This window comes from Taeniopygia guttata, chromosome 20, assembly GCF_048771995.1.
Source record: "Taeniopygia guttata chromosome 20, bTaeGut7.mat, whole genome shotgun sequence".
In the NCBI taxonomy this organism is placed as follows: domain Eukaryota; kingdom Metazoa; phylum Chordata; class Aves; order Passeriformes; family Estrildidae; genus Taeniopygia; species Taeniopygia guttata.
In genome coordinates this window covers 8,609,721-8,625,335 of record NC_133045.1, presented here as the reverse complement: position 1 = coordinate 8,625,335, position 15,615 = coordinate 8,609,721, and the positions used below count along the sequence as shown (strand labels likewise).

Below are 15,615 nucleotides of genomic sequence, written 5' to 3'. Positions count from 1 at the left end.
CTGGAGATGCTGGGAAGGTCTTGCACTGTTGCTCTGAGTGCTGCTTGTAGCTGTAGAAAAACTTCCAAGGGCCAGTGCTTGGCTAGGTCCGCTAAGCCAAGGGTGTGGGGCTGCAGCCCCCTGAGACACAGGGTCCCCTGTCCCCATCCCACTGCCAGCACGCTGATCCACGTCACTGGCTGTGATCGAGGGGCACTTGGCTTACTCCAGCGTAGCGCGTTGCCCAATATTCTGTCAATAATTAATTAACGAAGCCAAGAGCTCGGAGAAGGGCTGCCTTCCTCCTGCTGGGTAGGATGGGTGCGGAGCGTTGGGATGCAGGGGCACGATGAGCATTTCTCTACCACAGCCATGCTTCCCCTGGCCATTTCCAGGGAAATGTGATTATCTCTGGCTGCAGCCAGACCTGCAAGGCGCCTGCCAGGGACGATGCTTGGACACAGCATGGCCCGGCCCTGACCCAAAGCATTTTCCTGAGCACGGAGGAAATGCCATCAGCGAGGCCATGGTGTGCTCTGTTTGGGTTTGGTTTTTGGCAAGGCTGGACCAGAGCTGGGCAGAGGGTGTGTGGGGCTGTGTTGGTGCCTGGGAGAGAGGCAGAACTCGCCCAGATGGGGCTGGGGTTACAATAAACCAGCCTCTGTCTGTCATGGTGACATCAGCGGGATGTGAGTGGCTTTAAATGCCAGGCTGAGTTTTTTAGGATCATTGTAAAAAAGGTTGTTTTTTCTTGAAATATACAAAATTCAGCTTGTAAATCATGGTCTGTGACTTGCTGGTAAATACTGCTCCTCTTCCACTCTTACCTTCCCTGAAGCATTTGGATTTTGTCCCGTTGACATCAATTTTATTCCCAATAGGACATCTGTCTTGGGGCAGAACTCCCCGACCTTCCTTGTGCCTTGCATCTTCCTCCACCTGAGCTTGGATTGCAAAAGTTCCCTTAGATTTTTTTCCCCCTTTCCTAGTATAAGAGTGCTGTAGAGAGAGAACAGCTTTAATTTGGCATCAGCACTAGTGCTGAGCAGAGACTTAGAGCGGGGTTTGCACTTCCTCTTCCCTCCCACCTCCAGACCCAGAGCATGTTCTGGCAGTTTGCTCAAAATCAAACGCCTTCTTAAAAAAATAAACAGCAGAGGAATTGACCTCTTTAAAGGTGGAATATTCCCTCTTATCTTTTTCCAGCTGGGATGCCCTGCCTAAGCATGAATTCCAGTGGCACCCTGGCTGTCCTGCTGGGTCTTTATGAGTTCTTGAGCGTTTGACGGGGTGGGTCGGTACCGGGGTGCTGCAGGACCGCGTCTCCCGTGAGCTCAGCGGCCGTGGATGTGCTCGGGCCGGGAAGTTCGGCTCCCTGTGCACGGAGCCCAGTGCCAGCGATCAGGTTCCTTCCTCTGCCGTGTGTATAACTGAGGTTTCCTGGAGTTTTCACCGGTTACTGTGTTACTCAGATGTCGCACAAACCCTGAGTGCCTTTCCCAGGAGGGCTCGGCCGGAGGCGGAGATTTCCAGAGGAAGGAAGGTGGAACCCTAAGGGAGGGATATCGAAATGTTCCCGAAACTGCAGAAGTCACTTCCACAGGGAACGTCCTGCCCTCGCCAGCTTCAAAGGAGCTGAAGGGCTCTTGGCGGCCGAGCCTGACCTGTGTCCCGCTCCGGGCGTTCCCGCTGCGGCGATTCGGGAACAGCGCGGCCACCGTGCCAAGGTCCCGGGCAGGGACAATCCCTCTGCCCTGGGGTCCCGCTTAGCTCCAGTCCATCCCTGATCTCCCGGGAAAAGCCGAGTGGGAATGCTCCCTTGGAGCAAACAGGCTCCCCAAGCTCCAACAGGAGGGATTTTGACCCCCACAAGGTGCAGGATTTTTCCCTCCCTCAGTCCAGCCCTTGGAGCAGGCTGGGTCTCCCTGGACAGTTGCTTGTTTTCCATTGTCTGGGGGTTTTTCTGGTACTCACAGCCTGGAGCAGTTTGACAGGAGCAGCTCCACGAGGTCTGCAGCCCCACCAGCATCGTGCTGCCTTTGCTGTCTTGCTGGGAATCAGAGGAGCATTCCTCCATGCCCTTGGGCATGAGACAGCTTGTTCCACTCTCCCTCCTCTCTTTATAGGTGCTTATTTTCAAATTTTCCCAAATTATTTCATTTCAGAGCAAAGCATTTTATCTGCATCAGTCAGTAATTAGGCAGCACCAGAACCTCAGCTGTGGCTCCAATTTTTCTTTTTCTGTATAGAAGCAGAACAAACAAAGAGCTCCTGACCCCTGGACTATGGAAAGTTTTATTCCAGTGACCATGGCCTTGTTGCAGCCGCAGGATAGGAATACCCTGGCTGTCTGCTGGCCCCAGCCAGCTCGGGGTCACTGCTCTTCTTTCACTGCCAGCCTGCACTGAGTGCTTCAAGCAAAGGTTTGGGAGTGAAGGCACAGAGCTGAGTCTGGGTGATCTAGCTCTGGATGCAGAGCTCGTGGCATGGCACAGTGGCGTGGCACACTGACCCAAATCAAGCCAGCGCTGGCGTGGGAGTCTGCCACGGAATCCCACAGCTTCCCAAAATGGAAACCTGCAGCTCTGCCCAGTGCCAGGCTTGCTGCCAGGCCTTGAGAGATAAACTGAGCGGGTGTTTATCCACCGAGCACGTGTCTGACCTGATGCACCCAGAGAAGCAGGATTAGATGACTCCTTCGTGGCTCAGCAGCAGGTGGATGCTGTGACACTGGGATGGGAGGTGAGGAGCTCTCTAAGGGTATGCTGGTGTTTTAGGTAATAAATGATCAAGCCAAGTTGATAATTAATAAAATAGATTTTTATTTCACGACCGAGGTTTGGTCTTAGATGGCCACAATCAAAGGGACAGTGCCAAGGCCAGAATGGGCACTGGGTGAACACTGATCCGAACTCTACAGCTTCAGATCCTCACGCATGTTGTCCCTCTCTGGTTAGCTTTATACAGTTTTTTCTGCCTGGGGCAGAGGTTCTCCTATTCTTCTCCTTGCTTCACATATTCATGGGGTCTCCTTTTCTCTGTGCTGGGCTGGACACAGCTGTTTCTGGGAAGGGATGAATGCTGATCTTCGAGTTACAGGAACCTGGTATTGGGGTGCATATTCCTGACTATCTTGATAGTAGATATCTCCTGGATGGTCCAGGGAAAAGGGCCCATCTCCACACAGAGCCACTTTTTCATTTGTAAATGAGGTCTTTCTGCTTGCTGCCATCTGTGGTTTCTCAACCTTTCCCTCACTGTGGCTTGTGGTTTAAAAACTTTAAGAATTTTTCGTAGAAGCACCATTTATTACATGTATATTTTACATAAGCACTAATTATTCCATAACATATATTACACTAGGAATGTGGGTGATGCTCCAGCCACTTCCAGCTTGGTGTTTGTTGTCTGAAGCTCCAGCTGGAGCAGCAGCCTCAGCACTCCTTGCCCACTTTTCCCAGCATCCTGTTTATCCCAGAAAAGAGCAAAGGATTCTTAATTAAAAATGCAGAAGCAATGCAAAGTTTTCTTTCCTGCTCCATTGTCCACTGGACCTCAGCTGTAAATCCTGCTCTTCCTTGGCATTGCCAGAGAGCCAGTCTACAATGGCTGCTGGCCAGGAGCCCAAGTTGGGTGTTCAGCATGAGGCTGGTGGCTTTTCTTGGCAGCACGCTCTGCCCAGAGATGTGCCCCGGCATGTTCCCTTCACCCTGACCACGTGGCCCAGCCACCAAACCCTGCAGCATCATTTCCAGGGCTGCTTCTGGCCTCTGGTTACCCAGAAAACTGATGGCAAATGCTGGAGCTGGTGTCTGGAAAGGGCAGTGAGCCCTGGGTTGCTTTCCCCACCGCTAGGGCCGAGCTCTCCCAGCTGGATGTCTACCAAGCTGTCAGCTGGAGAGGTGCTGGCAGGCCCCTGTTCCAGCATGCCCATCTCCCAGCCTTGGGTGCTGCATCCCAGGAGCAAAGAGGGTGGTTGCTTTATTAATTAATTCCAATTAATCTTTTGTGCCAGGCTGGAGCTGGGTTCCTCCCACTCAGCGTGGGGCTGCCTGGCCAACTCAGGGAGGAAAACAGGATAAAGAAAGTTGGCAGGAGGGACCCAAGGTGGGGCAGAGGCTGGAAGCAGGAAGAGGAAGTTGGATCATGTGTCCATGGTCAGGGGAAGATCTGTGGCTGCTGTGGGGACCGTGCTGGGCCCTCTGGAGCAGTTGCTGCTTTGACACTTTGGATGGTAATGCTGATGGTCTATAGGGATATTGAGGACCAGGCTGAGCCCTGATCCCTGTGCAAAACACTCTCCTGGGACCCAGGCTGGTGGGGGAGCAGAGCTGGGGGAGAGGGTGCCGAGGACAAGGTTGCCTGGGTGCTGTTCCTGGCTGTGCCAGTGCCTCTGCGTGCACCCAGTCGGGGATTGTCTGATATTTCCTGCTAAGTCACTTGTTCCTTGTTCCTTTGTCAGGCTTCATGAGCTCACACCGATGACTGGCAGGTATGCAGTGAGCTAGGACAAGAGCTCGCTCCATGGCACCTCCTCCCCACGGCATCACTTTCTAAGATCTTCCCACCGTCAATTTTGCCCCACTCAAGCTGCTGCCAAGGATGCCAACAGCCAACGGCCCAAAGGTGCCACTGGGCAGCCTCCAGCAGCAGCTGGAGCTGCTCCTGGTGTGCTCCAAGTGCAGTGTGAAGGAGAATGAGATCACCTACCACCCGCAGGAGGTGGAGCACAAGTGCATGTACGAGATCCTGCTGGCGCGCTGCCGCAGCCGCCGGAGCACAGCATGGAGGAAGGTGTCCCGGCGGCCCGGCTTCCCCAACCCGGCGCGCTACGCCGTCTGCAGGTACTACGTGATGGGGCTGGGCTGCAGCAGGCACAAGAACCAGTGCACTTTTGCCTGGAGCGCGGAGGAGGCCATAGTCTGGAACTTTGAGAGGGAACACCAGCTGGAGCGGCGCTGGCTGAAGGCAGCGGTGCTGCAGGCGCAGCTGGGGGGGCACCCTGCTGCCACCCCCCACCTCACTGCCAGTGCTGCCAGTGAGATCACCAGCGAGTTTGGGGGACACTTTCAGGAGATCTGCAAGCATTGCTTCTTTGGCTGCCCCCAGCGCATCACAGCGGGCGGCTGCGGGCGGCTCTGTGAGTCCCACCGCACCTGGGACCCGCTGCTGGTGCACGCGGTGCTGGACAGCCAGAAGAAGCAGCAGTACACGGCCATCCGGCCCTGCCCCGAGTTCATCGAGACTCTCACCTACTGCCGCTTCGTGTCCCGGGGCCGGCCCTGCCGGCACGGCGCGCAGCGCTGCCAGTACGCCCACAGTGACGTGGAGATGGCCGTCTGGGAGGCCGAGAGGGAGCGCGGGTTGCTGCGCTCCGACCTGCTGCCATCCGTGGGCACCGGCAGCACCAACGGCAAGCCAGCAGCGCCCGCGCCCGTGTACTTCTACTGCCACATCTGCCTGGTGACCTGCAGCTCGCAGGAGAGCTTTGAGAACCACTGCTCCTCCATTGAGCACGTGCAGATGATCTCGGCCGACAGCTCCATGCAGTGGGTCCACCGTGCACCACCGCTCGGGCTGACCAAGTTCTCACTGTGTAGCAGGTAAGATATCCAGCGGGGAAGAGGGCAGGGGCGGCAGGGAGCTGCCGGCTCCCTGAGGATCCCCATGCCACCGGGCATGGGTGGCACCTGGAACACCTCTCTCCTGACAGAGCGGAGGTGTGTGAAATGGGGAACGGCTGCACCAAGGCTCATTCAAAAGAGGAGCTGCAGGAGTGGATCCAGAGGGTGAAGGTTTCTGTGAAGAAAAAGAAGCAAGCCCTGAAGGATGGGCTCTTGTCCTACCAGGACCGGCTCCTTGCTGAGTATCGGATGTGCTCCAACGAGGTGTTAATTGTGAGTGGTGGGCACAGGGTGGGAGCGCTTTGGTCCAGGGCATCACAGGAATTCTTTGGTGTGAGAGCTTGGGAATTGAGCCCACTGCTCATCTTCCTAATGGGAATGCAAAAAGGGATGTGGCGTCCTCCTTCCTTCATCTCTTTGGAGACAGCAACCTGAGAGCCTGCTCAGGGTACCCAAGCTATGCCGTGGGTCCTCTTGCTTCCCCAAAGCTGCTGACTGGGGACCCGGAGCAGCGGTGGGGAAGGATGGAATATGAGGATGTACTCTGTCTCTCTTGGGAGGATGTAGCCTGCAGGCAAGGATGAAGATGGCACTGTGGAGGGCTTTAAGGTGTGTCTCTGGGATGCTGTCTTCAGTCTCTCTCCTCTCATGACTCCCCACAGATGGCTGAACACGTTGAAGGTGTCCAAGTTATGTGTGAGCAGCCTCTGCATGTGCAGCTGGAGGACAGGAAGAAGAAATACCAATGGAGGTTCAAGGTCCACTCTCAGGTAAGCTCAGTCCTTTGTAGGGTTTTGTTTGGTTGGGGAGTTTTTTAGTTATTATGTCTGCAAGGGGGACAAGAATGGGGATTTGGGATGTTTGTATGAGAACAAGTGCTGGGAGCTGCACTGGGGCTGTGTGCAGGGGGTGTAGCCACTGTGTCTCCTGTCTTGTGCAGTGGTCCTGGGGCAGACCTGGCTGCTCTTAACACCTCCCCTGTATCATCACAAATAACAACATTCAGCTGCTTTCCTGACCAGGATTTTGTGGATGTTGGGGACAAGACCCTGTCTTCTCCAAAGTAGATTTCCCATTTACTGCACACTGGTTGATATTAAACTGAAACCTGAAGTTCCCTGAGACCTTAAAATAATTTGTGTGTGATTGCATGAGGAATAAGCTGTGGTGACACTCGCAAAGAGTTTGGTTCCTCTGGCAGCTTTTTCTAGGAAATGCTGCTGGAGTACCTCACCAGCTGCTGGGCTCTTTGCCTGGGCTGCCCTCATTGTGTCCCTGTCTTCTCCTCAATGGCAGATGCATCTGCAGCACGTGGCCCTGCTGAGGCGGGACCCTGGAGTCAACTTCTACTTCTCAGGGAATGGGCTTTCCCGGGGCCTGCAGTACATTTGTGGGGAGCACGTGGCCACCGTGCTCTCCTCGCCCCGCACCGCGCTGGTGGAGGTCAGCTTGGAGTGCTGCATCCTGGGCATCTTTGAGCAGTGGGTGGTCTTCGACTTCGGCAAGCGCCCGGTCCTCCTGCAGAAGATCAAGGTGAAGGTGGGCCGGAGGGAGACCCCCCAGCACGTCCCCAGCACCAGGGAGAGCAGCCGCCCCGTCAACTTTGTGCGCTGGGACCGGGGTAACCGCGTCATCGTTCCCAGCATGCCAAAGACTAACGAAGATGTGGTTCTGCTGGCAAAGTACAAACCTCCTGCTCTGGCACTGGATTGCCAAAGCGAGAGCAGTGCAGTCGTTCCCATCACCCGGCTCAACTATCGGGAGAAGATGCACAGCTTCCTCTTCCGTGAGGAAGAAGCTGAGCAGGCTCTGATTGCCAAGTAAGTGCCAGGTGTGAACCCTTTTGGAATTCCCCTTCACTGGGGACCACAGGCCTGTTGCTAACCCTTGGGGCCATGCTGCTCCTGGGGTCTTCTGTCCATTCTGGGTTGAGTCTTGTGGTGCCTTCCCAGAAAACTGGAAACCTACCAAGAAGGATGGCTTGCTGGGTCTCATCCTGTGGCCGTGGATTAGCTAGAGCATGGTTTTTGTCCATATGTGCTTGTGGGGCTGGCAGACCCTCTCTGGGTGTAGGTGGCAATTCCTTCTCCATGGAGGAGGGCTCAGGAACTGACAGATCCTTTCTCTGCTCTTCATTTGGGTGTTTCCTCCTTTCAGACTCAACCTGCGTGTGCTCATCTCGCTGACTCCCATGCTGCAGAGCCTCTCCATGGGGGTGAAGTTTGCTCTCTCTGGGGAGCTGTTTGCTGAAGTGCCTACCCCTTACAACCTCTCGCCGGACACGGACGAGGGGTACCTGCTGAGCAGGTCTGTGCCCACCGCCTTCCTGGCGCTTGACCCACCTGTGGACAATCGGGTTTATGAAGTTTTTGTGGAACGTAAAGCCACCACCGAGAAGACTATCTGGCTACAGATACCACGCAGATGCTGCTTGGAGCTAAACTTCAAAGCAAACACCTTCCACAAGGTGGAGATCCAGTTCCAAATAGACCAGCTGCTGTTCCGGCAGTGGCACCAAGCTGTGGACTCCCTGTTCGATGAGAAGCTGGTCCTGCCAGATGTTGCCAGTTGCTCCATCCCCTACTCTCTTGGGTCTCCACAGAGAGGGAACAGCAAGCAGAAACAGGCCATCTCCTTCATCACAGGCCAGCCGACCACCAGCCGGCAGGTCCCACCTCTGCTCATCTACGGGCCTTTTGGCACAGGGAAGACATTCACCTTGGCCATGGCCACCTTGGAGATCCTCAAGCAGCCCAACACACGGGTGCTGATCTGCACTCACACAAACAGGTTAGCAGGGAAGAGGCAATGAGAACTGTGGGCAAGCTGGTGCATTGCTTGCTGAGGGGGTGAAGGGGAGCCAGGGAGTATGAGCCAGAGCTGAGCTGCCCCTTTCTCAGTGTGCACTTCAATGGCTTGTTTAAATAAATTCATTTTTGTTGAATTTGTCTTAAACTGCTCTACTTCCTGGTAGGAGGAAGCCTGGTATGGTGGAAGTCTTTGTGGAAGAGGCAACACAGACTCAGAGGCCCTGAATGGTTTGGGTTGGAAAGGACATTACAGCTTGTCTTGTTCCAAACCCTTCCCCTAGATCAGGTTACTCCAAGCCCTGTCCATCTTAGCCTTGAGCACTTCACATATTCTGGCCTCATCATAAAATGGGAATGTGGCTGGAGAGACAGTTTTCTCCAGCCTTTACTGTGTACTGCAAGAAGTAGAAAGCTTCTGCCTGACCATGCTGGGATAATGTTGTGCTCTAGTTGCTGTTGAAGACTGTTTGGCTCTGTGTACATGCCAATCTATTCACTTTTCCAGGGAGAGTTTGGGGAAGAGAAAACGCAGATCTGTTCTGAATGCCATTGGATCTGCCTTCAGAGAAACCAGGCCAAGACTGTTAAAATTAGAGCAGTTACACTGAAAAGAGTGTCCACATCTGATCCTGCAGGCTGTTACTGCCTCAGTTTTTAATGCATAATAGATGGTGACTGCTAATCTTAGCCTGTTCCAGGCTGTGTGCTTGCACGGAAGCTTCTCCTGTAGGTCTTGTCTGACCAGGAGATGGGGATGCTTTGCTGTCAGAGGAGAGCTCTTTGTCACTTGGTCCTGCACAACATCAGGGCCACAGGTTTTGTTGGGCACATCACATTTTTCCATAAGAGTGTCAAGAGATGTCGTAGTCTCAAATACCAATTCCTATTTAAATCATGCTGTTGGAAGAGGCTGGGAATTGGTGGCTGTGTAGGCACTGGTTCCTTTGTGCAGTTGTGAATGTCTGCTGTGACAAGTGTGGTGTCACCAGAGCCAGGAGAGAAACTGGATGTGTGTTGCAGAATGATGCGAGAGAACTTTGTGTCACGGAATTTAAGAACAGCACCAAAGATTCCTTGATGCTTTTCCCTTTTGTTCCCCTCCAGCGCTGCTGACATTTACATACGGGAGTATTTTCATAACTATGTGACCACGGGGCATCCATGGGCTGTTCCCCTGCGGATCATCTCCAGCGACCGGCCCACCAACATGACGGACCCCATCACCCAGATGTACTGCTGCCTCTCGCCAGACCAGCGCTCCTTCCGCCAGCCCACACGGGCTGAGATCGACAAGCACCACATCATAATCACCACCTCCATGCTATCCAAGGACCTGAAAGTGCCCCCTGGCTATTTCACCCACATCATGATTGACGAGGCTGCGCAGATGCTGGAGTGTGAAGCTTTGGTTCCGCTCTCCTACGCCACTTTTAACACCCGCATTGTCCTGGCTGGGGACCACATGCAGATAACCCCAAAGCTGTTCTGTGCTGTGGGTGGGCAATCTGCTGATCACACCCTCTTGAACCGGCTCTTTCTGTTCTACAAGAAGGAGAAGCATGAGGTGGCCATGAAGAGCAGGATCATCTTCAATGAGAATTATCGTTCCACTGCCGGCATTATTGAGTTCATCTCCAAGCACTTCTACATCGGCAATGGCAATGCTATCCACGCCAGTGGGAATGTCCCACCCCATCCCGAAATTTATCCCCTCGTGTTCTGCCATGTGTGTGGTGTGGCTGAAAGGGATATCTCCATGCTTTCTTGGCAAAACGTCTCTGAGATAATACAAGTGATCGAGAAAGTGAAGGAGATCTATCAGAGGTGGCCAGATGAGTGGGGTGTCCGGGATCTGAAGAAGATCTGTGTGGTCTCCCATGGGGCGCAGGTGCGTAGAAGAATCCTGCATTCCACCTGAGGGGGCTATGCCTGCACTGCTGACCAAACACTCCCTAAGAAAGACCCTTGTAATCTATTTATTAGTATTTGTGCTAGTGAAAATAGGAAATCTGGGGTCTCATGTGCCTTCAGTGTTTTTTCGAGGCACTCTCCATTTAGGTAGAGTGTCCTGGGTGGTTGGAGAAGACATGGTGGGATGTCTAAGTTAAACACTTCTGTCAGCATCTTCTAGGCAGGTTAATGACAAGGCAGTGGGAGCTCTGGCTGAAGTCAGCCCAGATGTGTGGCTGCTTTGAAGTAGTTTGGGGAACCTGCAGCTGGGCAGGATGAGGAACCCGGTGTTTTGAGGGTGGCATTTCTGAGCTGAGTTCACTTGTGCCTCTTTCTTACCAGGTTTCTGCAACAAGACAAGAGCTGAGGAAGAAGCAGCTACAAGATGTGGTGGTGGAAAACTACGAAAATTTGCCAGGTTTGTGTCTTGTGCAACAATCCCTCATGCCTGGCTGCATTTTGGGGTGGCCTTCTGTGTGAGAGTCACACACAGCTTTTGCAGTCATGCTGGTGGACATGGGGATCCATAGCAGCTACAGCCATGGGGTAACAGGCAAGGGGAAGAGACATTGGGGTATTAGCAGAGGAGTTTCTGACATACATTTTACTCCTTGTTAAAATGCAAAATATTGGCTATTGTTGTGGAAAAATACCTCTATGGGAGGTGCTGCCAGGCAGAGCTACCCTGCCCTCTCAGTGTCTCTGCCATCACCACAGTCCAGCCAAGTAACAGTGATTAGGAGGGAGTGCCTTTGGCTGATTTCCATACCCTTCTGGTTGGTAGATCTTTGAGTTTGTCTTTTCCTGAGTGAATAAGATTTCACACTGAATTAAATCTGCACCCAGCTGTCAACTCATTTCAAATACATGGACTTTGCTTTGTAGGAGGGTACAAACCTTCTAAGTGCCATTCCAGAGACCTGAGTATGTGTGAATCATGTGAAGCCCTAAGTACCAGTGAGGGAGGCTAGTGACAGAAGCGAATTGAAACCAGGATGGGTACCAATCACAGAACAGCTCACTAGAGGAGGAGTCTCCTGCTCTGGATGACAAGAAAGGGATAAGGCTGGTTTTGTCCTCAAGGACTTAATTTATGACTCATCCGTGTTTTCATTATCTTTTTTTTTATTGTGCAGCTGGGACTCTTTGTGATGAGAATAACTGACCCCAGGGGGTGTTTGTGATCTCCACACCCTTTCTTTGCAGCCTCTTCCCACCTCTAACATCAGTAGGATGCCTCTTGTTGGTTATCTGTTTTGTGATCAGGAGAGCTCTTCCTGAGGGGAGAGGGATCCTTGCAAATGATCACTGCTCTTGTTCCTGCAAGACCCTCAGTTCCTCAGGGAATTTGAGATTCACAGCAAACTCTACCCATGTTTGCAAGGAAGGGCTGCTGGTGGCACTGGGCATGCTGGGCTGCACTATGAGTGCTCATGGCTGCACTGGTCCAGGGCTCAGCCTTTATCCCATCTCCAAGCTGCCCTGGTGTGTGGGTGATGGTGCCTGGTGATGTCCATCCTGGTTCATGCACAGAGGATCTCATGATCCCCAAGAGCTGCTTTACTCCCATTGGGTGACCCCCATGTTTCAGCCAAGCAGGGTTTCATCAGTCCATGGCCATGTGTCACAGTGTGGACAGGTGGCAGCCAGGCACAGTATTCCCTGCTGGGTTCTCTGAGTGATTTTTTTCCCTTGTTCCCTCTGGTGCAGGACGTGAGTTTCGGGTCATAATCATCAGCACAGTCCACACCAGCGAGAGCCTGCGCGTCTCAGCCTCCCACCATCTCGAGTTCTTCAACGAGGCCAGAGTGCTCAACACCATCATGACCCGGGCTCAGTCCCTGGTGGTTGTGGTGGGGGACGCCGTGGCCTTGTGCTCCCATGGCCAGTGCAGCAAGGTGTGGAAACGGTTCATCCAGCAGTGCATCGACAAGGGGAGCATCTTCCCGGAAAGCCTGACAATGTCTCAGATCAAACAGGCTGCGTGTGACAAGGAGAGCTGGAGCAGGAGCGTGGAGGGGGACGAGGAGGACAGCGACACAGACTCCTTGAGCTCTGAGGGCGAGAGCATGAATCCCGATGATCCCATCCTCCAGGAGCTCTTAGATGAGAGCAAGAACATGCTGGTGACAGTGTCTGACGAAGGGCTGCTGAATGTGAAGGCCGAGGCTTCAAACCAGTGGAAAGACAAATGGGAGTATGTCAGCTTCTCTTCCCAGATGATGCATCAGTACCTGCATATGCACCCCCAAATGTACAAGAGGTGTGAGCTGGTCAAAGAGGGGTTTGACAGAGCTTCTGCCTTCACCCTCAATGACTCCCCTGCCATGAATATCCAGATCAAAGGCAGAGTTAACTGTGGGACAGCCTTCACTGGGGATGAGGTGCTAGTGGAAATCCTGCAGAACAGCACAGATGACAGCAGCAGCCACCGCCCACAGGGGAGGGTGGTGGGCATCCTGAAGCGTGCCGAGAGAGAACGGACCTTCGTCTGCATGATGGATGAGTTTGATCCCCGTGTGATGATACCCATCGATCCCACTGTCACCAAAATATTCGTCCCGGGGCTGAAGGAGAAACCCAATGTCATTCCCATCCGCAGGCTTGTCAATGGGAAGTACAGAGTGGTCAAGTGTGAGAAGATCAGCCAGGAGACAAGGAGGTGCCAGTTCTTCTGTGTCCAGGTCATCTCCTGGCGGGAAGGCTTTTACTACCCTTTGGGGATAGTAACAGAGATCCTGCAGGCAGCATTGACTTTGGAAGAAGGCTTAAAGATCCTTGCCTTGGAGTATGGTTTGGAGAAAAAATACCCAGCTGCTGTCACCAGAGAGTCAGCCAAATACACCTCCAACAGCAACATAAACCTCGCCAAGGAAACTCGGAAGGACTGTCGGAATTATATGACCTTCACTATTGACCCCCAAGGTGCCAAGGATTTGGACGATGCCATCAGCGTTAGAGATCTTGGGCGTCACTATGAGATTGGGATCCACATTGCAGATGTGGCTGGCATAATTCCCAAAGGCAGTGCCTTGGACCTGGAAGCAAAGAAGCGGGGTGTCACCTTCTATGCTCCCAAGCAGGAGCCTCTGTGCATGTTCCCACCCAAAATCAGCCAAGATGTCTGCAGCCTCCTCCCGCAGAAAGATCGACGGGTGATCTCCTTGTTTGTCACCGTAGAGAAGGAGACTGATCAGATGTTAAAGGGAATCTTCACCATCTCTGTGATCCGCTCGGACAGGCAGCTGTCCTATGAAGAGGCAGAACTCTGCATTAAGAACTGCTACAGGGGAGCAGCACAGGCCCTTCGTTACGATACCCTGGAGGACTGCATAGCTGTGGCTTATCACTTCTCCAGGATCCATCGGAAGTTTCGGCTGCAGGAGGACTGTTTCTATGACCGGCTGGATGAGGAAAGTTCCCCAGGTAACAGGGGGTCCCATCAGATGATAGAGGAGTTAATGATCATGTTCAATAGTTTCGTGGCTGAGTTCCTCACCAACCAGGAGGTGACCAGAAACGTCACTCCTCTCCGGTGTCAGTGTGAGCCAAGCCTTGGACAGCTGTCACAGATGAAAAACAAGTACAGCCACCTCATTCCTTTGTCCATTCATCTCTTGCATCACCTTGGAGAAATGCCTCCTGGTCAAGAGTCCCCTAAAAATGTGGAATTCAGTCTTCTGGGCCCCATCTGGGAGCACCTGCAGTCAGCTGCTAATGCCCGTGACTTCCAGAAGATGCTCGACCTCGTTGTCACTGATGACATCCACCCAAAGCTGGCTCCCGTGGTCCTGGAGTTCAGGAGACTGCTCAGCCGCTCCTACTTCTGCCGCTCCAACTCCACTGTGCAGTCGAAGGCAGGCCATTACTCCCTGCACGTTGACTCCTACACCTGGGCCTCTTCTCCCATCCGCCGCTACGTGGATGTGGTGGTGCAGCGGCACCTTCATTCTGTGCTCCGCAAGCAGCCCCTCATCTATTCTGCGGATGACATTGAGCTTCTCTGTCACGACTTCAACAGGAAGAATAGCCAGGCGATGACGTATGAGAAGAGAGTCCATTCCCTGCAGATGGCCAGCCAGCTGAAGGACCAAGTCCTGCAGAAAATTGCCTTTGTGGTGGATATCGAAGAATTGAGCAGGTTTTTTAAAGCCCTGTTTCCCCTGAACAACGAGAGTCTTCCGGATCCGCAGAGAATTAGCTACAGGTCCCTTCAGCTGATAGAGCAGCCTGTGTTCATCCAGCAGCGGAACAGCATCAAGCTGACCTGGAAGAGGAGGATGTACTCTGCAGAGACAAAGGAGCAGAGCCTGCGGGAAGGACCCCTCTGTGACAAGAGTGTCACCCTCTTCCGCACCCAGACGTGGCAAGAGGTGCTGACAGCCATCAGGAACGAGGAGTTTGACAGGGCCGCGTCCCTCCTGCAGCAGAGCAAGGAGCTGTACCACCGGCACATAGGCTGGGTGCGGAAGAGCTCCTGCTCCCACTACATGGAGCTGTCCCTGGAGCTGAGCGCCGGCGACGCGCTGTGGTTCCAGCTCACCACCGACGTCAGCCGCGGCTTCCTGGTGCCCTTTGTGCAGCTGTGGTGTGTGACACCGGGGTTTGACGTCTGCCTGCAGCACATGGAGAAGCCAATTGACTGCTTCTCGGCCTATGCCACGCTGCAGTCCAAGGACAGGTACAAGAACACCACGGAGTACAACAAGGTGTGGGTGCCCATGAGTGCCATGGAGTCTGCGTCGTGTGCTGTGGCTGAGAATGACTCAATTGTCATCCGTGATGTTAAAATAAAGTGGGCAAAGCAAAGGACAAGCAAAGGACAGCTGCAAGGGAGCTTTTTGCTAAACAAGAAGTGGTTGGAGGACTGCTCCATTGAAGTGGACTTCCTCCACTGTTACCTATGCATTCGTTTAGGTGGGCTGAAGCTTCCCAAGAGCTCTCAGAGCGATGAGGAATGCCTTAGCCATGGCCTCCAGAGCCTGTCTTTGCTTGACAATGGCAAATCAGAGAACAAACTTGTGGTTGATCCCGATACCTACACCTGGGTGGCTCATGGGGTCACGGAGGAGTTCAATGATGATGAGAAGTCGGACAGGTCTGGTTGTCAGACTATGAATTTCTACATCCACTATATGTCTATGGAGACCATCCCTGTGGAGATCTCACAGGATTCTGCGAGGTTCACGGTGGAGCTCATTCCAAAGATGCTGCCAGACATGTAAGTGTGCTCTGGTTTAATGAGGCTTCCC

The 15,615-nt window shown here is 53.4% G+C and overlaps 1 protein-coding gene across 5 annotated transcripts in view; it reads left to right on the top strand.

The window, feature by feature from the left end:
- HELZ2 (helicase with zinc finger 2) overlaps positions 1-15,615 on the top strand; it is a 30,460-nt gene that overhangs the window by 5,350 nt on the left and 9,495 nt on the right. For all 5 annotated transcript variants that reach the window (XM_030288372.4, XM_072916953.1, XM_072916952.1 and 2 more), the window contains exons 2-9: positions 4,442-5,582; positions 5,693-5,876; positions 6,266-6,373; positions 6,900-7,423; positions 7,761-8,393; positions 9,518-10,301; positions 10,706-10,781; positions 12,074-15,584. In XM_030288372.4, the coding sequence (XP_030144232.3) occupies positions 4,582-5,582; positions 5,693-5,876; positions 6,266-6,373; positions 6,900-7,423; positions 7,761-8,393; positions 9,518-10,301; positions 10,706-10,781; positions 12,074-15,584 (6,821 nt within the window). In that variant the 5' untranslated portion in view covers positions 4,442-4,581. The remainder of the gene's footprint in view (positions 1-4,441; positions 5,583-5,692; positions 5,877-6,265; positions 6,374-6,899; positions 7,424-7,760; positions 8,394-9,517; positions 10,302-10,705; positions 10,782-12,073; positions 15,585-15,615) is intronic.